The 26,087-nt window shown below is 37.1% G+C and overlaps 1 protein-coding gene across 4 annotated transcripts in view; it reads right to left on the bottom strand.

The window, feature by feature from the left end:
• LOC121645585 (roundabout homolog 2-like) overlaps nt 1-26,087 on the bottom strand; it is a 68,821-nt gene that overhangs the window by 7,280 nt on the left and 35,454 nt on the right. For all 4 annotated transcript variants that reach the window (XM_041994094.1, XM_041994091.1, XM_041994093.1 and 1 more), the window contains exons 7-20: nt 24,117-24,241; nt 20,382-20,553; nt 19,768-19,973; nt 16,358-16,439; nt 15,994-16,162; nt 11,499-11,665; nt 11,057-11,178; nt 10,633-10,849; nt 8,719-8,837; nt 5,597-5,774; nt 3,281-3,484; nt 2,358-2,400; nt 2,134-2,270; nt 1,752-2,039 (exon numbers count right to left, since the gene is read on the bottom strand). In XM_041994094.1, coding sequence (XP_041850028.1) covers nt 1,752-2,039; nt 2,134-2,270; nt 2,358-2,400; nt 3,281-3,484; nt 5,597-5,774; nt 8,719-8,837; nt 10,633-10,849; nt 11,057-11,178; nt 11,499-11,665; nt 15,994-16,162; nt 16,358-16,439; nt 19,768-19,973; nt 20,382-20,553; nt 24,117-24,241 — 2,229 coding nt within the window. The remainder of the gene's footprint in view (nt 1-1,751; nt 2,040-2,133; nt 2,271-2,357; nt 2,401-3,280; nt 3,485-5,596; nt 5,775-8,718; nt 8,838-10,632; nt 10,850-11,056; nt 11,179-11,498; nt 11,666-15,993; nt 16,163-16,357; nt 16,440-19,767; nt 19,974-20,381; nt 20,554-24,116; nt 24,242-26,087) is intronic.

The following is a 26,087-nucleotide window of genomic DNA, read 5'->3' as shown; positions in this document are numbered from 1 at the left end:
GCATTCTCTCACTGTATGATCTTACTTTGTTCATTGCAAAGTCGACCCTGCTTCATTCTACTTGATTTGACAGTATTTACACCCCAAACTTGTCTTTGCATTATCTGTTTTGAGACAATCTCTATAATCTACATTCTGCCTATTAAAGTTCTTTTTTTATCTTTCTGTTTTACTAACCACATTTTATAAAGTTATTTTTTCCTTTTCTTACTGATGCAATTTTGGTTCCTTTGGTAGAAACATTAAATCAATATCTAATCATTATACTGTAGCTCATCTCTGCCCTGACTGCACCACAAAGTGCTGAATATGGTGAACCACATACCATCTTTAAAACCTGAAGGGCTCTGTCATGTTGACCCTTTTTTTCCCTTCTTTTTATTTACATCTGCAGAAGCACCTTGAATCTCTGCAGATGCACTGCATGTCACACTAACAACGCTTTCTGCTTCTGCAATGCTTCATTACTAGTTACAGTATGAATTCATATCTTGCTTTAAGTTTATGATCAAGCAACAACAATTTAAAAAATAACATAAAATGGAGGTGTGGTGTATATTGTAATATTAATTAATTGATAAAGCATTTCCAAGTGGGTGGAAATATACTATACTATAGATGCTTAAGATAAGAATTAAGTCTACATTTATGAACGCAATTTTCTGCATTATCACTACTTTATATTTAAAGATCCATCATGTAAAATTTACATACAAACATTAATTAAATAAGCTTTTCTGTCAAACTGCTGCTCCAAATCAGCACTATGTCTATTAAACTAAATGTTTCCAAGGCAACACAACTTTATGCAACCTGACTACAATTGCTGCCCTTTTAAGGTAGCCATTAAATAGTAAATGTAATAACACACAAACTGTCACAGATTGCCACGTTTGAGCCATAATTTATAAAATGGCAGCTTATTGCTCTGAAAAGATTTTGCATTCAAAAAGAAAAATCTGTCTTGAGACATTAACTTGTATTTTTCTCTTGGTAAGTCAAAAATTTTAAACGCTTGTAAATTTTTTGCTTTACTTGAGAAGGCAAGGGCAACTTGCCGCTTGACTGAATGTCATAAATAAATATATATTGTAAGAGCATTTGCAACGTTTTACAGGACAAGGAAGTGATGTTGCCATAGATACAAGGGTTCAGGTTGAATTGTCTCTTTTTTTTCCTCAGAATGCTAAGCAAAGGAGCTTCAGTGCTTAATCTGTCATGCCAGTAACGTAAGAAATACTAGACCACCCTTCATGAAAGGACAGGGAATGCTTTGGTTCCAGAAGATTATATGTTGCAGCTGCAGCAGGCTAACTGCTGCTCAGGTGTTGTCATACACTGATTTTTGTAGATAAACATGTGGATAGGAAGGTCAATGTAAGCACCAATAGCTCCAATATATATACATTTTAAACCTTTTAAGACAAGCACCAGTGGTTCACCAACTTTGGATCTGCTATCCCTCATCAGAGCAAATGCTATCAGGTTTTCTTTGAGTGCAGTCCTTGTGAAGCAGTTATGAATTGTTCTTCCCATTTAACTTTTTTCAATTGTTTAACTTCACCCAGGCACTTCACAGGAACAATGACTTATGGAAAATGACACTAAATGAGCTATATGCCACTGACAGCTATTACTGAACTGCTTTGATTCTAACAAAATTCAGATCTACAGTCCGGCTACACATTTAGATGAGCTCCACTGTTTATGAATGCAGTTTGTCCCTGTAGACACAGACACGTGAGACTTACCATTGTTTTTCTTGGTATACTGTAGCTTGGCATATTCAGACCCTGACTGACCAGACTTGATGGTCCACTGGTCCAGATCCTGTTCCAAACCAGTAAGCCCACTGTTTGAGAGTACTGGGTTGCTACTGTATGGGTCTGGACCCTGGTTAAAGGACACACTGGAGTAAGTGTCGTAGTACGCCAGGAGGTCATCCTCAGCAGTTGTGTTTATGGTGCTGTAGATGGGGCTGTCGTTGGAGGTGGTGCTGCGTTTCTCTGTCTGACTCGGGTAGTTGATGATCCCAACAGCTGGAAAATATAAGACTATGTTATATCATCAGTCACAGCCATTTCCTCAGTACTCTAACATGTGTGTTATTTAATCAAACATTAGAGATCTTACAATTATAATATCGATCTGATTCAATTTTTCCAGAGCAGCAGTTGACTGAGTCTTTGCTGATGTGTGTGAGGTTTGGAGTGGGCCAGGAGTCTGCCAGCCAGGGGTAGTTACCCATGTTTGAGCCCAGCAAGCCAGGTCTGGGAGGAGAGGTTAGAGTATGTCAGTGATGTTTAGGACACAGAGTGGCACTTATCATCTGATTCAAACCACAATATAAAGTTTACCCTCCATTAATGATTCCAGTTCCTTCACTGTGAGCAAAACCAACTGCATGAAGAAAAAGAGCAAAGATATAAATCTTGTTTGACAGTAGAGAAGGCTTTTGCCCTAAGACATTTTTTCAGTGATTCAGTACAGGATAAAGACATTTAGTTCTGAATCATTATGTTCCACAATATGATCCAATAAACAGTTTATCCCAAGCGGGGTTCACAAAAGCAGCTTTGAATTGATTTCTATGAAAATACACTGCTGACCTACATACTCTCAGAGCTGCACAACAGATCTATATACAGTACAGTATGCCTGCAGTACATAAAATGCAGATGTTATTGTTCTTCATCTGTGGCTGAAGTCAATGTTGTCTAAAACGATGCAATCACAGTAGAATCAACACTAAAATGTAATATAATAAAACAATCACTGTGAAATACTACTGGAAAACTGCTCATGTTTTGCTAAAGGCATGGGGCATTGAACAAATGATTTGTTTATGCGCTTCTGCATTATGCCAAAGGCCATATTCCAAAACTTTATTGTTGTGATTACATTCTACATTGCATTCAGTTTGTCTCTGATGTTTTTCTATATTTCTGCCCTGCAAACTACCCAGTGGGGATAAATACATACTAATTAACAGAGTAAGGGATTAAAGTGCAAGAATGGTTCTGCAAAACACAAACTGAAATTGAAAACATTCATCACTGCTGGCGATACCCCTAGAGGTCTATTAAGAACTCAGTTGAAAACAAAATCTAGTGGATAAGCTTTTTTTCCTCTGTATCTTCTTCTCTATATTAGACTTGACAGTCCTGAGTGCATCAAAGTCTTGAGTCCTGGCAGTATAACCTTATTTTGCTCGTCTAAACCACAACTTGACAAAAACCCCAGTTTAGACAGACAAGTCAAAGCTTCTTATCCAGTTTACCTGCTGGTGTGTATGCAAAGGATGTAGTGTAGTGTCCCAGCTGCTTCCTCCTGCGGTGCCGACAGTACAGCCACCCACTGAAGCCCATCAACACCAACCACGCAGCTACACCCAATCCTGCAATGAAGGCCGGCTGGCAGATGATGCTTGTGATCTGCTCTGTTATGCTCAAGTTACTGCTTTTCTTCACCTCCAATGGCTGAGCTGAAAGAGTAAATGAAATATAAATAACAACTTGTTTGTCTTCATCAGTGTTTGGAATTTTCTGTTTTCTGACATTAGCTTGTTTGCTAATGGCTAGTTTATGCAACATGCTAAATTAAATTACCAAGTCATGAATAATCAGAGACTCCAAACAGAAAAACAGCCTAAAGAGAGTCAAAGACAATGAAAGAAAACAAAGAGCAATTTTTGGCTAAAAGAAAACAGACCTGCTATTACAAATAAAGATTAACAAGAAAAGGCACAGGGTTAATTCAGACATGAGCTCTAATAAAAGAGCAGTAGAGTGTGGGGTGATAACGAGTTTATCGCTGAAGTCGGTTTGGGCCAAAGCCCAGCTCCACCTTCTGAACCCCATCTGAGCTGTGCCTCTTCAGCTTCAGCACAACAGCATCAAAAACAAATTCTGATTTCAGTCACGATCTCCTAAACACATAGATGTACAATAGTGTCTTCTTTTCTTTGACGAATTTAGAAAATGAATCTGCATTATACATGTAATTGAACTCAGTCTCACTTATCAAAATATAAAAAGGTGGTGAAAAAAAATACATCAAATTTTTGTTGCTGGAGATTTATTTATTTATTTATTCATTGTGTCATTCTGGATGTCTCATTTGTGTATCCATCCAGATTATTTTGTATGTTAGGCATTTTTTGGCTGTGAAATATAAGCAGCAGCTGAACCATAACAATCTGATGTAATGCGTTGATGTTATGTTCCCCAATCAAATTACATTAAGTTTTGTACTGGCAAGAAAAAGAGCATGGACATGGATGGATCAGCAGACTAAGTTCATTATTTCACATTTTGCAATTAAACTTGGTTGAATACATACTTTATATGTGTTTTTTCAAATATCCACACTACATACTTTACTCCACAGATTGCAGCTCAGCTGTTACTTCTTCACAGACAAAGCAGAGGATGAAGTTACCTTTAGTGCTTTCACTGAAAAACAGAGAAAATCTGACCTTTCTTTAGGAGCTTATAAACTGACCCTGAAGTTTCACAAATATAGTGCAGATGAATGCAGTTTATTCATTTATTTAGTTCTGTTTGAAAAAGTCATATTCAGGAAATTAATTAAACATCAACAGGATCAGGTGATTCTCTGTTACTACTTGTGATGCAGCCTCTGACCCTGACCTGCCTGAACACCGACTCTCTTGCTTCACTAATTTAACACTGGATCTGTAAATAGTTGTTTGCTTTGTGTTTCTGCAGAGCAAAATTGTGAAGAGCTTATATGAAACCAACATTTTGAGTTGCGTTGGTTCTGGAGAGGATGTGAAAGAGGGGCGTGAAATGGAAACATCCCCACATCCATAATGCCTAACTGCTGGCTGGATTACAATAAACACAGTACTCTTCCATGTAGTAATCCTTGTCTTATCTTTTATTAGTGCGGAGGGTCAACTCATAGGTTAGTCTGGCCTTCAGTGAACAGGGATGATTATAAATAAAGAAATCCTCCCTTCCTCCAAGAAGCCTTAATCCATTTGTTCACACATGCAAATCAGGAAACTGAGATAGAAGACAGGACGATAAGGAAGTAGGTGTGTAATGAGGCTTGGCATTGTTTTATGGACAAAACTGAATGGATTCTCAGTTATCACAACTGCAGGAGGATGAGTCTTGACCCATTTACCACTTTTGTGAGTGCTGTGAAATCTGTGAATGTAATCATGCATTAAATTCCAGGTCTGTTATCTCAAAGAGATAGGAGTCCTGTTTGCAAACATGGGGTTTATTTATTGCAGGACAGGCTGCCTGAAAATAAAAGTTCATTACAAGTTTTATTATAAGTTTTACTAGTAAGTGATGAGAGTAGAGAAGTGGAGCGAACAAAGGTTAGCACGGCTAAATGAATAATAATCTACTATATAAACACATCTACTTTAATATGAATTCTTCATTAGGTGCTTTCACATTATGGCTAAATGAGTATTGATTAGGTACCACCTCCTTTTAAACATGTTCACAGCATTCCACATGCAGATGTCATCTGCTGGTAACTTGCCTTGCTGAGAGTATATCTTGCCATTTTTCTCTATGTGTGGTAGCTAGCTCTAACAGTTTGAGTGACTCACTGAGAAGCAGGTTGACAGGCTGGCTTTCAGTGCCCACACCCAGGCTGGTGACAGCAGCCACCACCACAGTGTAACGGACGTCAGGCAGCAGGTCCGTCAGCAGGATGGACAGAACTGCTCCATCCACAGTTCGGTTTATCTGGCTCTCAGGCTCCACATCATTAGCCAGACACCAGACCTGATTAAAAACAAGACAATGAAAGTTAACATTGCCTTTACAAAGCCTCTGTTTTTTTCTGATTCCAATAAAAGGCTTTCATTTAAAATTTCTTTTTGGGACCAAAGCTTTATCTGGCAGTGTAGAGTTGAAAACGGCCGTAGAGATGCAGGAGACATTTAACCACCATTAAAAAACCCATTTAAAAGTTTGATGTTATTCAAGCATGCATTTTTTTCACATTAGATGACAAAATACAAAGATTACAGAATAAGTAAAAGCAACAGGACCTAAATGTTTAACGAATGTTTAAAAAAATCCACTGAATATTGATTATTTATCTATAAATTGCTCAATTTACAAAATATTAAAAACAGATGGAAGAACTCCACCTTAAAGTTTAGGCCAAATTTCCACACACATGATTTGCAAAAGCACAAATACTCAACTTTATACATTATAGTACTTTTAAAGCTAAAGTTCAGTCCAAAATAATCTAAAAGCAAAACGTAAAAGGACAAAATAATGGAATTGAAACAAAATATAAATAAAAGATTAACAATACTCATATGTGAATAAAGACTAAACTGACCAACAGCTGAATAAGCTGCAGTTTTCTATTCAGTTGGTAAATGACTGACTTTCTCTCTAGAAAGAAGACAAATGTATCATCTGATCATGTCCTTCAGAAAAAATGCAACATGAACATGCGAACAACATGAAAAACAGCATGCATTGAATTAAGAGAGCAGCTGTTAAAAAGCCACTGAGGAGAGGAATGAAGGTATTTGGAACTGCTGGTGTTTATGGAACCTCTCAGTGCAGGAAACTCCAGAGGCTGCATTAAGCTGTATTTCAGCCACCCGCAACCAATGCTCACAAAGACAAACACATTCTCAGGAAAATATGAAGACCAATTCACTGATGAATGGCATGCTACACTAGATGGTTCAGATGGATGGATAGATGGCCACCATCTGCGACATCAGCAAGGTGGTGATGGAGTGAGGTTTTGGGCTAGAATAATGGGTGAGATGGTAGGCTCCTTTAGGGAGCATAATGGTGTCAACATGACCACAGCATAACATGTGCAGTTTCTAGCTGACTATTCTTTGTCATAGTAAAAAGGAAAAAGAGAAGGAACTGTGCCTCTTGCAGTAATAATAAATAAATTCTACTACTACTACTACTACAACTCCAAATAATAATAATAATAATAGTAATAACAATAACAATAACAATAACAATAACAATAACAATAATAATAATAATTATTATTATTATTATTATCATTTAAACAATTTTTACTTTTTTTATTCCAGTTAGGAAGTTATGTTCTAAATTTGTGTGCCCACCATCATTCCATGATCTCCGCCCTACTGAGAACTTGTGAAGCATCCTTAAAATGAAGGTCTATGAGGATGGGCTACAGTATACCTCCAGACGGCAACTTTCAGAGGCAAATTTAAGCATCCTCAAAGGAGAAAGATACAAAAACTCTCCATGGACTCACAAATTTAATGAATGAAAGAGTTGTTATTGTCATGTCAAATAAGGCCCTTGTGTTAATATGCAACTTGATCTATAAAACAAGCTAATTGTGTTTATTTTTAGATAAATGATAAATGATAGCTGTACATCTTCAGTTCTTTTGAACATGTTAAACATTTTGAAAAAAATAAATAGATATAAACATAAATACAAAAAAAAAGCTGTTTTCAGCATTGGTAGTTTTGTTCAATAAAATGCAACTTTTCTTTTTTTTACAAATAAAATAATCATATTCACAATTATTCCTACTGATAATTTAGGAGAAATTAACAAAAATAGCATATGAACAATAGTTTGGAACACAATGTAATTACTGGAAATTGGCATCTAAGTTTACATTTTCAATGAGGACACTTCACTCTGACTTACTAGTGTCCTATACTGAACAGGATAACGTCTTTTGTTAAAATAGTTTTAATAGTAAACAGCTAACTGGTTCAGTACAAATTTTTAAACAGAAATCTTTTTGTTGTTTAAAGACAATTTCCACCACAAAGTTCTGGTCTAAGAAGAACACATGAGGCTGAAACAGCCAAAGATGCAACGGTGAGCGAGAGTGGACTTTCCTAATTTTGACTGTCACTATTCTTCACATCGTTACATATAAGAAATATTAATCAACAAGATAGTTATAGTAAAATAGTTCCATTACAACTTTGCTGTTAAGTACATATGTAATTATATTAATCTATAAAGTAAATATGTAATTAATAAACCTTTTGTGAAGTTTCAGTAATGAAGACACAGATGGTTATAATGAAAACGTGTGCTGTGTACTGTACAAGAGATTCAATATTCAATCTTCAAAATTTAAGCTTTTAAAAGTATGTAAAATTCTGCAAGTGGTTCTCTGAAATTAAATATTTAAGAAGATTTGATTTTATCCTTGACTTCTGCTGATTTACAGTGAAACTGAAAAAGTCTGGATTTTTATAGTCCAACTTGTGTGAGATGACTTTATTCAGAAGACGCAGATGTGAAGAAATAATCCAAACAGTAAAGCTAAAGTTTTTCCTGGAATAGCAGCCTGATGATTAGTAATCAGTGTTGTGCTGATGCTAACAAACAGATAATCAGGACTCTGTGTTTTTTCACAGAACAAACAGATGACAGGGACAGTCAGTGTTCAGAAAAAAAAAGATGACAAAACATGTACTGGCAGCACATGAACAGCCATGAGTAATTACTAATTGCTGATTGGGAATCAGTGTTTTTTATTATCACATAAAGAAGAAACCTGGGAAGCAATGAGTAAAACCTGCAATAAAATACTATTTGTTCCAGTTAGTGGGCTGACTCAGTGTCTGACAGTCTCTAAAGCCCCCCCCCCCCCCCCCCCACACACACACACACACACAAAATAAATTAATAAAAAAATGCAGACAAGAAGACAAAGCATAAGGTGTGGTCCAACCTTGTACTCTCGAATGTTGCCATTCTGAATGTTATGAGGAGGCGGCTCCCAGGAGACACTGATACTGGAGCTGTTGGTGAGCTGGACCACTGACACAGCCTGTGGAGGATCGCTCAGAACTGGTGAGAGAGAAAACACACAAGTGATGCTACTGAAGTTAGTAATAGATGTCATTGTTATGATCAGGTTTTGTTTTACAGGTCCATCACTTCTGTATGGTTTCCAAAAGGTTTCCAAGAAACACTGAATGAGATTTGGTTCTAATTTTATAGAAACTGGATTTACATCATTTAGTTTGATTTAACTTTCTAAGCACCAAAATAACATTATTGCACCAAGCAACGTAACTTAATGAAACAAGACAAAGGTCCTGAAAGAGAACCAAAACCAGTTACAATTTTATACCACAAGATGACAGACGTGTATTTGCAGTCCTGCCACATATTTTGGGGTTTTCTATTGAAAGTTTTTGAGGAAACTGGAGTTTGAAAGACACACTACTGAGCTGGTCATGACATGTTCATTGTCAGTAGCTACATTTACATGGATACATATTTCATCCATCTGACTGAAATCAATCTGATCAGAGATTCCTGCTGACATGTTTACATGGATGCTAGATTAAGTGACCCGAATATGATGTGATACGATATCAATTTAATATGATTGTAACAGTTTTAACATGCACAATACGTACTAACTCATATGTTTTTAGTTTTCTTTTTAACATTTTGACCATTGAAATACTCAAAAATCCATGTCTTTTTCAGTTTCTAACAAAAATGTGGTATCCCCCAAAGTCTTGTTCTGTTTTGCTGCCACCATTTTTCAAGTCTACCCACATTACGTAACCCCCACCTGCTTCAAGTGTGTGCAGAAACATCATACACCACAGAGACAGAATGAGTGTATACATGGTTTTTTCCTCTGATCGTTAAAAGATTTAAATCGTACTGAAAATTCTTTATGATCGAAGCCAATCAGATCAGCTTATATGTTTACGTCACACATTTTTATTATAATTGGATTAAAAATGCCCCATGTAAATGCAGCTGATGATACTGAGTAGACAACAGAGAAAACACACAAAACACTTTTTCACTGTTGATGAAATACTTTCTCAGCTATTTGCCAACTGTCATTCAATATGCAAAAGAGATGAGTAAGTTTACTCCTATCATTTTTCTCTTCCACTGTGTGCCGTTATCTCCAACCACATCCAAGCTACAACCTTTTTAATTCTTGATATCAAAAATTAACATTTTCTTTGAAGAACTCTGGTGCCTGAAGGGTTAACTGTGCTTGAAATGATTAAACTTTGCTTTTCAAAGCATCTCATAAGATTTTCTGAAGTAACTTTAACTGATTTATATAAAAAGTTTTGATTCCAGTGATCTTTTAAAAGGAGTAGCGTAACATTTTGATAAATATGCTAAACAGCTTAATTGGCTTAATAGCACACAGACTGTAAAAAAAAAAAGGTGAAAATAACTGACTGATAAATATGTCATATCATGGTAATGATGAGCCAGCTAATTCCTCAATTTATAAGCTAACAAGATATGTATTTAGCATACAAACAGCAAACAAAATCAGTCTCAGCTGACTGGGGAACAAACTACAAAATAATCATTACCATTTACTAAATCAGCATTACACTCAAATAAACAATAATAAAAACAAAAGTAAAATAAAAAAACTATGCTTGAGTAATCAAAGCTGAGCTGTCTAGCTCAATCAGGTTTTAAAGTCAGTGAGAAGAAATAGGTTTTCAGCTTATTATTGACATGATGAAAGGTCTGATAGACTCTCTGTGGAAGGATAGGCTGGTCCACCAATTAGGAAGAGATTAATTTCAAATTTTTTTTTTCAGTTTTCCATGTTTGCTGGGGTTCCTTGTTGACCATTTCTTACCCTCATCAGGGGTATGCAGCAGCACCATCAGGCTATCATGTCCCTGCAGCTCGTTGAAATAAGGCCGTATCTTGACCTCATACTCTGTGTTGCTGTGCAGATCTTCCAAGACGCAGATGTAGTCAGACGTGGCCTCTACATCTTGGACCAACCAGGTGCTACCAATCGTCCGATAAAATATACGGTAGCCCTGAACATACGGGGACTGACGTGTAACCTAAAAGAGTTGGCAAAACAAACATGTACAGTAATCAAGGCAGCAAAATGTAATGATCGATTTCTGTACTTCAATGTAATCTTTTTATGCAATGTCATGTTTGGAAGAGCTTTTGAAGTTAATGATTGGAGATTAGCATGTCCAGACCATTATACCAGCCAACTTTAAAATGAAAGGACTTTTCTTCCTTTTGCAAGCTGAACTCACAGTCCAAGTGATCCTGGCGCTGGCAGGAGACAGAACCACAGGCTTCTGCAGGTAGACAGACACTTCGCCCAGCTCTCTCTGCACCTGTCTGTGGTCCACACCCTGTTCTGTCGGACTCCCATCTGAAACCACGAAGAAATTCATTCAGTTCAGGTCAGACATAAACAGAAAATTACAGCTAAACAGCAGCCATGCAGCAAAAGAAGGGAACAAAAAAGACTTGAAATTAAACATTGCTTAGGGCAGAAACTCATTACACTAAGAAAGCAATTAGTTATGGCTGCACATGCAAAGCAAGTTTTTCTTAACCGCATAGCACATTATCTCTGGCCTACATCCACTATGTCTAATTTCTGTAAAAGTAAGAGAATGAATTGCAGCGAGACTCGTGTAATTTAAGAGAATTATGAAGAAAGGACGTCTTTCTGCTTATGTAACTCACCCTGTGTCCTGACAGGCTCAGAGATTGGACTGGGGTCACTGAGGCCATAAGAGTTGACAGCTCGGACTATAAAGAGATAAACCGTGTTCGGGAAGAGCCCGACAACTGTGTGCCTCTCCTGTTTCACGTGGTCTGCGACAGTTTGCCAGGTGCTTCCCACTGACTGGCTGCAGGCCAAAAAAGAAAACAAAATAAAGGGTAATTAGTCTGGAGAAAAGGAAAAAGAAAGCATTTAAAGAAAAATATCAGCTGCTGCTATCACAGTTTAACTTTACTAACACGGTGACTAAATAAAAAGAGTTTGCATGAACGTGATGGGACTATTAAAAGGGTTTTGGATCAGAAGACATTTATCTGGGGAAATATTTGCTGCCTTATAAATAACACTGATAATCAAGCAGACACTTTCACCACAAAAATAACTGGTTTATTTACTCCAGTTATCTGTTGTGTTATCCTAATAGAATCTGGCTCACTTCTGATGACCTAATAACACATCTAAAAGTGTACTAGGCAGTTTTAAACTGTACATAACACATAATTATGGTAGTCATCTTTACTAGGTGATTAATTCTTTTTATTTTAAATCTAATCAGGATAAAGACTGGAAACAATGAAGTAGCACTGAGCCTTGTGGTGAGAAAACACAACAACTCATCAAATAACATATTATATCATGTTTGTTTGGTCAGGACAAAAAAGTTTAGGTAACCCCCTTTTGCTGAGCAGATAAAGATCACTTCCCTAATGTCTCGCCAAGTCAGTGAGCAAAAATGTCAAACAAGTCCCGAACAATCTTTTAACAGCCTCTACTGAATGAGCAAGCAAACAAATGGAAGACTTAGTCATCTCTCTTTGGATCTTTGAGATTATTTCCATCTAACAATGCACAGCAGGTCTCAGTTTGCATACAAAGCTTTACTCAGTTGCATCAGGTTTTGTGAATGAGTCTAGTGAGGAGCCTACACACCAGTGCTGTGCAGGCACCAGAGCTCTCAAACAAAATGAGTACTGTTTAACCTTTTCCTCCACTCCATGGAGAGGAAAATGGTGAGGTAATTACGTCCCATCAGGGCTGCTTTTCTCAACAAATGCTCTCCGGAGAAGCAGTTTCACCATTTAAAGAATCAAGCGGCATTTGTGAATTGCTTTTCAAGTGGGAACCATACTGACTGGTTTTCTATAAATATTCCACAAGAATTTCTCGTTTTTAGATAATAAACATAGATGTAAATGATTGTATGAGTAAGACACAGATTTCAAGGCAATTTGGAAGGTGGTGGAATATACAGGGGGTGAACTGGCTCTTTCTCTATATGTGTTTGTGTCTATCCTCTCTGTACTGTCTCTTGCTTTTGTAATGAGTGAAGTCTCTGACTTGGAGTGCATCCTTTCCCTCCATTGCCCAAGGACAGGACAGAGCTGCCAGGCTGTCCACTGCAGTAATTGTCTTCTCTTTCACTTGCTGTCTGTCTCCCTGCAGCCAGTGGTTGGTTGTTAGAGCTGCTGCAGTTCTTCTCAGGACACCGTGGCTAAACAATGAGGGAAGGAGTGTCACAGTTTCACTTCCTGATGTCACTTAACAGAACTGTGTCTCCCTCAGGGAGGGATGAGTCATTTCCAAACTCTAACAACTCTAAATGAAGAAGACTTCACTGTAAGTCAGGAAGTAAGACCTTTATCAGAAGTAGGATGATGGGTGGAGACTGTCTGCAGAACCTCAATTCACGGATATGCAAAGTTAAGGTAGAACTTGCAAAAATAACACTTAAAAAAAAAAGCTAATGTTTACTTGATGCTACTAAGGCTAATTGGCTTAAGTATAAATGCATATTCTGACCAGAAGCACCCATGACCTAAAAGCCCAGGTTTTTCTCAAAGAGCTAAAAGATTGTTTCAACCCAGAGCCAAGTTCCCTGTACAGACATTATATCTAAGTCATGTAAATCATCATTTGTCCGATGACGCAGTGGTTATAAAAATAAAGGTTTTATTAAAGTTGAAAGATTTTTATGAGCTATGAATATTACATGTGAGATGACTGAGACAGAAAGGCAGAGATAAAATTCTGTGAGTACTCAGCTCAGCTCTACAAGACCCACCCGATGGTTCAGCAAATCTCCACATTATTACCTCTCTACAAAGGGTGTTTTCAGGGGTAAATTACCTCCTCTAGTACTCTGTTTAACCCCTGGTCCTCTCGATGACAAGGATTCTCAAAAAGACTGTAGTACCTGGAAAATGCTGCTACTGTAGGCACAGCATCTTCTGTGGACCCTGAATTTGGTTAAATAAGTATAGAAGACGGATGACAGGTTTTTACCAGGGGGTAGATGTTGCAGAGTGGATTCGTTTTAACTCTAGTCATTAATGATTTTGACAATAACAAGGTAGTTTTTAGTTGCTAACCCTAATAAAATTTTGAGTAACGAGCAAAAATAAAACACATTATATAGGACAACTATCCCATATGGGATACAAAGGTGTTTACATTTAAAAACCCAAACCAATCGCAAACAATAAGTGACTATTTCCCAAACTGCTGAATGTAATTTCCTGAACTTGTGTTAAGGTGTGAGGAAAGTCAGTGACCCACTTGTTTGGGGACACCGAGGTCCAGGGTTTGAATTCCTAGCTGACCTCAGACTTCTTGCCAACAGCAGTTTATGTTTCATGCTTTACAAAACCTGAATAGACGACACTACCTCCACCCAAATGACAACTTCCACTGCCAAATTACAAACTCACCCACTCTCTAGACAAAAAAAAAAGAAAAAAGAAAATGCAGCACCTCTCTCTAATACAGTGACTCATTGTGGAGGTTGAGTGGACCACCCTGAGAAGAACATAACTGGGGAATACATGGAGTGAAACTAATTTGAAATATAATTTATGAAGGTAAAAATAGAGACAGGCTTTTCCGATGATATCATGACAGCCTTTTATTTCACTAAAATTCCATTTTTATGAAGTGCTTTTATCGTTCATGATTGATATCAAACAGTGGCATGCCAAGAGAAGACTGATGACTAAATAGGACTCAAATAGTACAGCAACAGCCAGGAAATAGGTTAAAAAATGGGCCACTTTTTCTGAAGCAGTATATTGTGGCAAGCATCTACTTATATGTTCAGATTTACCTAAATACACTTTTGCCAACGGCTGATGGGCCATTGAGCCAAAGCATCATGCTTAATATCCTTCCACTACTGTATATTTCTGTTATCAGATTATATTCATTGGGTTTGCAGACACTGTTTATTGTTACTTGAAGTAAAGTAGATACACTAAAAACTTTATGAAAGTTGTGATGCCAGTGCTTATAAGGGACATGTTATTAGGGAAAAAAACACTTCTTTTTTTTTTTTTTTTTAAGAGCATATGTGGGTAAGTGGCTCATTTAGACAAGTAGGCTAATGCTACGGCTCACAGTGCCCACATTTACAAATCATGCTGCATTAACTGTACTCTCTGAAATGGAAAGTCAAGACTTTTGCTTACTTTTCCTTTTAGCAACCTTTTTTTAACAACACATTCACATATTTTTTGTCTCAGCATTAAAATATGACTCCTTATTGCTGTTTTCTCGGATTTTTTTCTTTTATTACACTGAAGTTGGATATTAGAAATATAGATTTCCCATTCTTTTAATTGAATGCATTAGCAAACTTGGCCAGTTTAAAGCAGGATTTATAACAAAAGACTATCTATAAGAGCACCTAAAAAACTGAAACAAAAAGATATTTGAAAGTATAATAGTCAAGACAAGTATTTTTCTATGAACTGGGTATATGGTAGTGTGAGTGCTAATGTGAGCTTTCATGACAGACACCGTATGCTTTCTTCTATTATAATGGCTTCAAAAGTTGATTGTTCTATGGTACAAAACAAAAGAAACAAGATTGTGGTAAAAGAGAAGTAAAGTTTAATTAAAAAGCTTTTTCCAGATCCTAAAACCTGAAAAGGGGTGATGGGAGCTGCAGTACTGCATCTCAATATGCCCCTTCCCAAACAAAAAATCTGCAACTGTAAAATTTTAATATTTTAATTCACAATTTTCACTAAACAAGAGGCAGTGGCTTAAATCAGTGTTTTCTTCTATGAAAAAAAATACTGATTACTTTATAGCAAAGTAATCAGTTATAATTATAAGAGTCTTGTATTTTCTGCAGTGTGAAGGATCAGGTGTGAGATAAAAACATAGATTCAAGCTATTCCCTTAATAATATATACTTCATGTTTTAATCAGTCTGTTTTAGAGACTCTCAGAAGTCTCCATTATCCGCTGATAAAACAGAGTCTGATTCAGACACTACAATGATGTGCTCTTTTAACTGCAATGCTTTTATGAAAGGATATGAATTTTTTTCATGCAGAAATATAAGCAACATAGCTGAGAGTGATTCATTTAAAAACATTAGAAAAGAACTGAAAACCATCAAAAGACTCACACAAATACTTAACTGTACTTCTGTTTCTGTATGTAAACACTAACCTGAAAGCCTCAATAATGTATGAGGTGACAGCAGCTCCGCCTTCATGTGGGTTGGACTGCCAGGTGAGGGTGACAGTGTTTTTGGTCACATCAGTCACTACAGGCTTCTGCGGAGGTCCTGGAAGCTGTATGAACTCTGAAACTCTGGATACCGAAGATGGTCCGTCTTCTATCACACAAAGAAGATTCTGATCATGAGTTTGACTGAAACTGCTGTGGATTCTGCCTTGTTAAGGCAACAGATGGTGCTCTTATGAAAAATACCAGCAGAGTGTGTAGTTTCCTGAGCACAGAGGTATTGTATGAGAGTGACAGAGTGTGAAGTGTAACAGAGAGACAGTGTGGAGAGTTTTGGTGTAAGTACCTCTGACAGTTAGCATCCCGCTCCAGCTCGATTCCCCTGTGGCGGCAGATACCACGCATGTGTACATCCCAGAGTCTGTGTCCTGTTGAACAGCAGTCAATGTTTTTGATGGACAACACAAGTGAAGGTCAGAGAGTAAATACATTAAATTGTTTTTGGCTCAATTTAATTGACTTGTATGATCATGATACATCATGATAATTAGAAACTGTAACTTATAAATAATTTAATAATGATGTCTGATACAAGATGCTTTCACTGAAGAGTAATGTATATTATTAAACAGAAAATACAAATACCCCTGAGAGAACTGCTCCATTTAAACTCATTAATTATTCTTTCATTATGAAATCATAATTAGAAACTGTGCATTTCCCATATTACACAACGTCTCTTTGAGAGGTGAGCAAACCTGGTGCTTTTAATTATTATAGCAATTATGTGCACCAACAGTCCTATAATTAGTACCGAATTACATTTATCAAATTTTGTTTAAAATGATTGTTAAAATTATTTATAAAATTGTACAAGAATTGTTAGAGTTAAGCCGGCATAAACAGATAAACATAAGTGAAGCGGAAACAAGCGGAAACAAGCTGTAAACAACGCTGAAATGCCGTTACCTCATAAAGCCTGTAGCGCAAATGTAAACCAATCCCTATTTAAGTTATGGAGCAAATCATCATTTATGTGGAGATGACTGCTTTTGTTTTGTTTTGTTTTGTTTTTGTTTTTTTCTTTTTTTTTCTTTTTTTTTCTTTCTTTCTTTCTCTTTCTTTTTTTTTTTTTTTTTTTACTGAAAACAGCTGCCTGCCACTGATGAGAGCAGTGAGTCAACCAGAACAGTAACACTGCAGGTTATAACAACTAAAAATTGAGCTGGAGCACATCACAAAGCTCAGCAGAGCTGGGGGCAGCTGCAGTGTTCTGTGATAATTGTGCGTTTGTTTCTGTGAGCAGCACCTTTCTCCCATACAGGCTTATGATTCTGTGTTAAGATAAAGAGACTTATTCTAGCAGCTTTATGTAAAGGATTCTAAAATTTCTTTGACCAACGATTTAAATATGAGCTTTAAAAATCAAAGCCTTTTCCCACAGAAATGGTCAGCAATGGGAGTGAAAGTTCATGTTTTGTGTATATATGAATAGCAATGCTACTTTAAAAAAAATACTTTTTTATTTTGGATTATTGTAATATTTTGTGATTGAAATTACTTCTGTTGTAGTATTAAAGTAAGTCCATATATCAGAAAATGAATTAAACAATTCTGAACTATCTGAACATTAAATGGAGGTGGAAGTTATAAATCCCAGGTAATTTCAATTTTTTAAGAATACCTCCACTTTGCACTGTCAGCTTTATTTATCCAAAATGTGCTTAGAGCTGCTATAAAAACCAGAATTTAAGCATGTGTAAGTACAGTAAGGTAATCAGCTTTGGACACAGAATTAAATTTATTTCTGGGGATAGGCTCCAGCCCGCTCCAGACTCTGAATTAGATGAAGTGGGTATAGAAAATGAATGAATGAATGGGATTATATTGTTTTAGGTTTTGTGTTTGTGCAGTACTGCTTGTTTAACCTTCAGCTTCAATCACCCCTGAACCCCAGTCAGTGCTGTGAGTGTTTGATATCAGACCTGATTAAAGTACAAACATTTTAATGTGACCTAATATATTAATACATCATAAACTGTGCTATTCCAGCATCAGTATGTTGATGTAGTAACAAAATGTAAAAAGCAAAGTTTTGCCTATTGATTGCATGTCCTATGATAGACTGCATTAGCTGTGCAGTGCTTGCTTGGGACCACACCTTTAAATGTTTGTTAATGAGTTGGTTTACATCAGTGACAGCTGTTTAGTCTGGTGTTAATTATATAAAATGTCCTGTTATTTACTAAAAACAATGCAGCTCTAATGCACCACTATTTTACTAGGTAAAGTCCATGGACGTTTCCCCCCTCCCACCGAGGATGTTTTGTCCTCTTTTCTGGCTCAGTTTAAAAGGCAGGCAGTTACATATTCATAATTGATTGTCATCTGTTTGCAGAGTAGCTGAAGAAGATGAGGGCATTCGATGTTGTTTGGAACAGTAGTGCTCCGGTGTGGCAAGAATACAAGCTGATATTTCCTTTTGGTTACTGAAGGTGTCCTTTTCTCTTTTAGTTATGTCGTAAGAGGGAATTATTAATAACTATGAGGTAAAACATTGTGCCCTTTAAACATCTTACACAGTAACATTTGCTTCAAGTACATTTTAACTGACCTACTTTTTAGACGTAACAGAGGGAATTCTCACATCTTACTTATTCTCTGGTGAAATTTCAATGAAATAACACTTTCAATTGAGGACAGCTTTCCAGTAGCCTTTCCCTCCGTGCTGAGACCCCTCAGCACCACACTCAACCTGCCTGCCTGTTTATCTCATCAACTGTATGCTCCAGCACGCTTGACTGATACTCATGGTGTTTGCTCCGGCACTGTTCTGGCTAAGAGCCAGTCTGCTGGAACTACCATCAGACCATATGAGATCATCCTCCGTAGTGTTGACCTCTGGCTGACAGACAGCACAGCATGCAGGCAGGTGAACTTTTTTAGATGACTTCAACTGTCGCTGAAATATTGATGGTTGTCAGGGGCATCAGCAGGGTAAATATTTTTAGCATCCTTGCTCGTCATCTCCATTTCCCCGTTTTTTCTAATGTCAACCCCTTGACGCCACACTAATGCATGTCTTCTGTTCCATTGAGCACATTGGTATAGCAGATTTCCCCAGCCTCAGCGGTGCACTGGACCAAACCTTAATGCTCTAAGTTAGCTGCACATCACTGCTGAGAAACAGGGTGTGGGAGAAAGCAAATGCACAAAGTCCAGCTAGGAGATTTAATTAAAAGCGGGTTAGATGATTAATAAGCTATCGCAAGTCATTTAATGAAACAGATACTGCCTATGCACTGTCCTGCATATATTCACTGACCTCCAGGTGGGGTTATAACACAAAGGGGCTTTTGACTCCTCTTCCATCAAAGCAGAACACATTAGCATTTATAAACAAGCACCTTCATTAACATTACAATTACACACTGCATGAGCACATAATTGCGTTGGAGAGATAATGCACCGCCTTAGAGAGACTGGTCTTTGAAACTCTGTCTCACCTTAATTTTGCTAACAAAAATGGAATTTCTGATTGAAATGAGATAAAATCGTGTGACTATGTGGCCTGCAGAGAAGGTGACAAGAGGTCAGAGATGAAACATTCTATTATTCTGTTCAATGTTTGTAATTTTCCATCAGGCGTTCAGCCAGTTTTCCTTTCCATTTAAGAGCAGCTGACTTTCAAAGCTCATGCTTTTCAAGTCTTTTCAACTAAACACTCTCCACACACAGACACACAAACACACACACCTTTATGTCTGTGATTTGCAAACTGCCATTCTCCATCAAGGTCAGTCGAGCTTTATTTCCCTGAAGCTTCTCTCCATCTTTCTCCCATGAAATTTTCACTGAAGCACCTCCGACTACACGGCAGTGTAACTGCACCGTCACACCGCGAGATGCAGTCTGGTTGGCTGGGCCTTGTCGAATGATGGGTGGGATATGACCTGAAGGACCTGGTAGTTTTGGTGGAAATGAGGCAGATTGTGGTTTTAGGGGTGTCATTTTTTTGTCCCAAAAGCAAATGTGGAAAAAAAAATTTGACAGATGTACAAAAGTCTACAGAAGATATGACTATAAAGTTTCCAGATATTATGGGAGGAAAAGGTTGAAATACTTTAGGTGCCTAGCATGTAGAAAACAATTGCCTGCATAAATAGCACAAAAAATCTGTTGTTTACAAGCTGCCTGAGGAAGAACATTAAGCCTTAAATTTCTTGCTTGTCCAGCATGCAGTATCTGTGCCTCCATGAGCCTTAATGGTGTGCACCGACTATGTTACTAATATGTTTCTGCTTATTAGCTGATTGGATATAACAAGTCTCTTTCAGGCTCAAATATGACTATGTAGATTAAAAGCTTACCTCCCTCCACCTCCAGTAACGCCTTGTTCAAAACACTTCCTGCTACACTGATAGCCTGGCAGACATAAAAGCCTGAGTCCTCCGGATGAACATCAGTGATGGTCAGCTCTCCGCTCATGGAAACAGAGTAACGGCCAGACTGTGATGGTGGCTGGCCGGGGAACAGCAACATCTACATGCATAAACAAACACAGCAAAATCACGTTCCTGTAGTGATTCATTTGGTCAACACAGAATTTAGGTATGAGCCATGAGATTTTCTGTTCCTTAAGGCCAAAGATGCCACCAGATTGTTTTTTAGAGAACATTTGGCAACAACTCCCAAAAATTTGTATAGCCATTTTATTGTCAGCATGTAGTTTCTGCCACTGTTCAGTGCATTTCTGATCTTGATATTTGTTGGAAACCTTGATACAAAAGCAGATTTCAGCTCTTTTAAAAGGTTGTCAGTGCTTATAAATATTGTACTGTCAAGATTTAGCAATTTTGGATGTAGGTTGTGGGTCTTTTACCCTCTTAAAAGACGCCAGGCCTTTCCTTGAAAACTAATTATACTGACAGTTTTGATAGATTTGGTGACTTAAAAACCAAAGACGGAAAAGCAGTCCCACATTATAATAGAACCTCTACCATGTTTAACTGTAGACCAGGTGTGCTCGTCCTCATGAGTGTCATTTGATGCATGTGAACTATTGCACATTTCCAAAGAGCTCTACCACAGCTGACCTTCAGTGGTGGACTGTTTAAATAAGATCTTTGCAAATATTAGTTTGAACGTTTTTTCTTACCTTTTTTATTATCAGTGTTTTCTTTGGCACCCACAGAGTCTTAAACGATTCAGTGTGCAATGTAAACAGCACGAAAACCCAGGACAGCCTGAAGCTCTTTAAATGTCCTGCATGGTGAGTTTTTTGCACCATCCACACAGATCTCTGCAGGAATCTCCCACTGAGTCATTTTTTGTCACAGTCTGGCTATGAAACATTTTAACATGTCTGATTATTGTGATTATTTTCCTTTTTACTGAAAGAAAAAGTAAAACCATAACTTATATAACTGAAATCACGTGAGAACCAACTTTAGCACAAATGAGTCTGTTTTTATTTTTTATGTGCCTATAATTATGATGAGTCTACATTTTATATCTGTATCTTTTTTTTTCATTTTAGAAGTATTTGCTGTTGATTTTCAGTAACCTTGAATGTTTTTAGTGAAATCTGTTTTGAAATTCAGTCAGGTACATATAAGTTTTTGAAGATTTTCTAAACTCAACTTTGTTGACCTCGTATTTCTACATTTACAAGGTCAAAATTGTACTTTTCCAGCATTCACATTCAGCTCTGTGTTCTGGACAAAATTGCTTTAAAATGATTAACAACATTTAAACAATCAGTAATTTGACTTATTTTAAAGTAGTAAATATTTTAAAGTCTACTCCTTAATTAATAGACTAATTATTCAATTCCTGTTTGGTATATTACTTAACATGTTTACATACTCATCCAATAAACAACCAATGAACCAATGAAAAAATTATTTAATATATTCTAAAATTGGTTGTTTTGTTGTTTTAAAAGATGATGTCCAATAACAGACGTTGCATAGCTGTCCCATCCTGTTTTTCTGTGACTGACATAGATGTGAACAAGGGGGAAGGGATGCATCAGTCCATTCAGCCATCCACTTCATTCCTCTAAGAGGCTTAGATTTCAGTTGACGGACCAAGGTTATAAGGCTACAGATAATCTCTCAAATACAAAAAAAACAAAAAAAAACAAACAAAAAAAAACACTATAAACAGCCCGGACATCCTGCAGACTGAAGCTTATTCATAAAAATGTGTAGCTAAACAGCTACATGACAACATCTGAAACCACTTCAATTATCCCAGCTGCTAATTTTGCTATTAGTTCAGGATAATGTGGAATGAGGCCAGTATTTGTCTCCAGGTTTGCCCTGGAAATGCAGTTTTCAGGACCTGCTTTACTTCCTGCAAGCCTTCCTTCTTTCAACTACTTCATTTTTCAACCCCCATCCCCATTAGTGTGCTGCACAACAAAAAAAAGAGGAAAATTTCACACCAGCACAATACGGCATTATCTTCCAACTTCTAATCTTATTGCTCTGCCAAACTAAATGTATCTTGTGTGTGTGGGCAACTTAAAAAAAAAAAAAGTTGTCATGATTAAATAAGACAACACCTGCTCCTTTTATAGAGGCCCTGTCGCTTTTAAAACAAAGCAGCAGAACTTGGCATATTAATATAACAAAAGCTATTGTTTTTTTAATCTTCCACCATCACATGAATTACAGCTTGAAACTGTGAGTTCACAGAGACTCATCATGAGATTCATTAACATGTTGCAGATTCTGGTGAGACAAAAGGACCCAGAAAGAAGAAGAGACACACCTAAAAAGCCATGCTTTGGAATTTTATCAATCAACAAATGTCACAGTTGGATTTTAAACAGATGACCCGAGGATTAGCTTTCCCTGTAAGAGAGCACTCTGTATGTGCCACTAAATTAATGTTCTGAATATGGCAGGTTTGAGTCAACTTCAGAAAAATAGCTCTGAGGAAAACTCCTCGCCCGCAAAGCTGACAACAGAGACATTCACGATTCGATTAACTCAAACCAAATTGATCTTATTACCTAAAGAATCAACAAACATTTTGAAATATTGTAGAGGTTGCAAACTAGCAGGGTGACTCTCAGACCCCCTTAACAAAATGATCCTCATCTCCGGTTTTCTCTCCCAATTCTTGACAGTGACTTTTGCCACAACACCCCTCTGCACTCTTGTTATATTTTCTTGTCTCTTCAACTATTATTCCAGATGTGCTCTAAAATGCTCAAAAAAGGTGTTTTAGATTCTTCTAAATGTGAGCTTTTTATCATACTTTTTAGCTTTGCTATATAATCACTTATTTTTGTTCATTTTGTTTAATCCTGTTTGAATAATTGATTGTTTTCTACATGTGCATCGCTGCTATTGGGTTAAACAACCTATAACCTACAGATGTTTTCACAATTGTCTAAATCCAAGACAAGGGAATGAAAAACCAAAAACATTTGTAACATTAATCCAAACACTGATATTCAAATTAAAATAAAGTCGTGTCTGAGCTTCTGCCAAAGCTGCAAGACACCGTCTGCCTCCATTGGCTGAAGACACTAAGCCCCGCCTCCCTGCAGAATCTGTCTGTGGGTTCAAACACACAGAAAACTCCTTTCACGTAACCTTTTACGTGTTTTTGTCTTCGTCTTTTTGTTCTGTGTGTTTATATTATATTTCTTAAGACAAGACAAGTTTATTTGTATATCGCAATTTAGCAAGGGTGATTCAAAGTGCTTTACAGAGACACTGAAACAGCAGAAAAAAAGAACATTTAAAAAAGAGAAACAAACAAAAAAGAAAGAATTAGATAAAAACAGTATTTTAAAAATTCACGCTTAAAAAAAACAGATGTATATGTGGACTTTTAAATAAAAACTATTAAAATGCAGCAGAGAACAGGTGGGTCTCTAACTTGGATTTAAATAACCTGCATGTTTAAATTGATCTGTTATTTATTTATTTAATGATATAAGCTGTATAATCTTCCCTCTATGGGTGGTGCCCCATTTTTTTAAATTATTGAATGTGTTAATGCTACGAATGGGAATATGTCTTGAATTCCTCCTGCAATATTTAGCATCTGAGGATGTGTCGTGCTTTGCTCCAGTCTCTTACCTGGCTGCCCTCCTTCTGCCAGAAAATGGCAGGTGGAGGGTTTCCTGTGGTGCCACATTGGAACTTGATGCTCTTCCCCTGGGTGGCAATCTGGTCTTGGGGCTTTGCAACAATCTGTGGTGGAACTGGAAGACAAAGGAGAGCATCAACCCATTAAAAGGTTTACTTTTTTTTTATTAAAGCACCTGCTTTTTCACAAATGTGTGTTTCCACAATGTAAACAGCCTAATTCCTTGAACTGGTGAGGGAAGTAGTAATTTCCTTCATTTGTAAATGCTAACATAACTATATAAACAAGTAATTTATTTGAATGAACTACAGAAGAATCCTGAGTAAAACAAACTTTTGTCATGAGATCTAAATAATTTATCTAAAGAACAGGGCCAAAGGTGTTGACAACTGGATTTTAGACAATGAAATTAAAAAAATATCCAGTTTATACAGACATGCAGGTGAACCTCAGCTGACATGTGCAACTAAATGCAGGAACGAAGGTCCTCTGAGAACTACCTCCCCACCCTTTCCCTTGTTATGTAAGCATGCCTGCACAGACAGGAACTACTGTTGTAAACTGCATTAAAAATGCACACACAGAGAAATGGTTTCAAAGCCAAAGAATAAACAAAGGTGAAAAAAAAGATGATTTGCAATATTACGAAACGCTAATTAGCCCTAAAATAACCACTGCAACTATAATTCAAGACACTGGAAACACTGCTGAGGTAGCTAGCACCAGGGATCTGAAGTAAGAAAGTGCTTATGGCTATCACAAATCATAATAGCAAGTCAGGAAGACACAGCTGTAAACAGCTGCACATTTGGCTGCAGGTGATCACACCATGTCAGTGTCACAACGCCAGCACATTTTATCTAGAAAGAGTGACTACATCAACGGCACAACTTTTCTTGATTATAATGAAGCATTCATGCAGCACAGTCTTGTTTACTTAGGTAAAAACATGCATCTGTCAAGACTGATTACATGTTATGAAGATAATGTAAAGGTCATAGCATCAGATGTAAAGAGTGTTTGAATCTTGAAAGTTAAAAATGTTGAATAAACATTAAAATTGTTTAATTACTTGAGTATCTGTTGGGGCAGCAGTGGCTCAGGTTGTAGACTGCGTAGTCCAATGACTGGAAGATTGGTGGTTCAAAACAAAGTGTTGGTATCCAGTGTCGGCATTGCTGGTGTATGAATGTGTATGTTCAGGTAGCCGTGGCTACACATGTACAGCAGCTTACAATTGGCAAGTATGAGTGAGGAGTGAATGAAAAATGGATCCAATGTAAAGTGCTGTGAGTGCTTTGAAAAGTGCAAAATAATACTAATCCATTTATTATCAAATTTTTTTAATAATAGTGGTTAAAACCTCATTGTTTTTGTATTTATATGTGGCGATAGATGAGGATATGTGCCCCTACCTGGCTCCCTTCAATCTAAGATATTCTAAAATTTTCAAAACCTATATGTAAGGTAAGGCAAGCTTTTACATAAGGCAAACCCAAAGTGCTGTAAAAAAGTATCCTAATGACAATGCCTTTCATTAGTGATGATGGTGATGTTACACTGAATCCTGGGAATCCAGAGGGTAATGTTTTGTATCTGAACAGATGTAAGTTTATTGAAGGGGTAAGAATTAAAAAAAAAATAAAAAAAAGCTCCTCTAAAGAGTAGAAGTGCTAACAACTTATTAATTAAATGCAGTAAATTTGATGCACTGTTGCCTCACAGTAAAGAGGTTTTGGCTTCAAACCTCAGCAGTGGTATTTGTGTGTGGAGCCTGTTCTCCCACTGTGCCAGCCGGGTTCTTTCCAGGTACTCCAGCTTTTACAGAGAGTCCAAAAACATGCATGCTAGGTTAATTTGTGAGTCTGAATTGACAGCAGTGGTGAGTGAGAGTGACTTGTCCAGGATGGCCTGTCTAGGGAATCCCACCTCTTGCCCAATGGATATTTACGCCCATTCAT

Source organism: Melanotaenia boesemani, chromosome 9 (genome assembly GCF_017639745.1).
Source record: "Melanotaenia boesemani isolate fMelBoe1 chromosome 9, fMelBoe1.pri, whole genome shotgun sequence".
Lineage (NCBI taxonomy): Eukaryota > Metazoa > Chordata > Actinopteri > Atheriniformes > Melanotaeniidae > Melanotaenia > Melanotaenia boesemani.
This window is presented reverse-complemented; position numbering and strand designations above follow the sequence as displayed.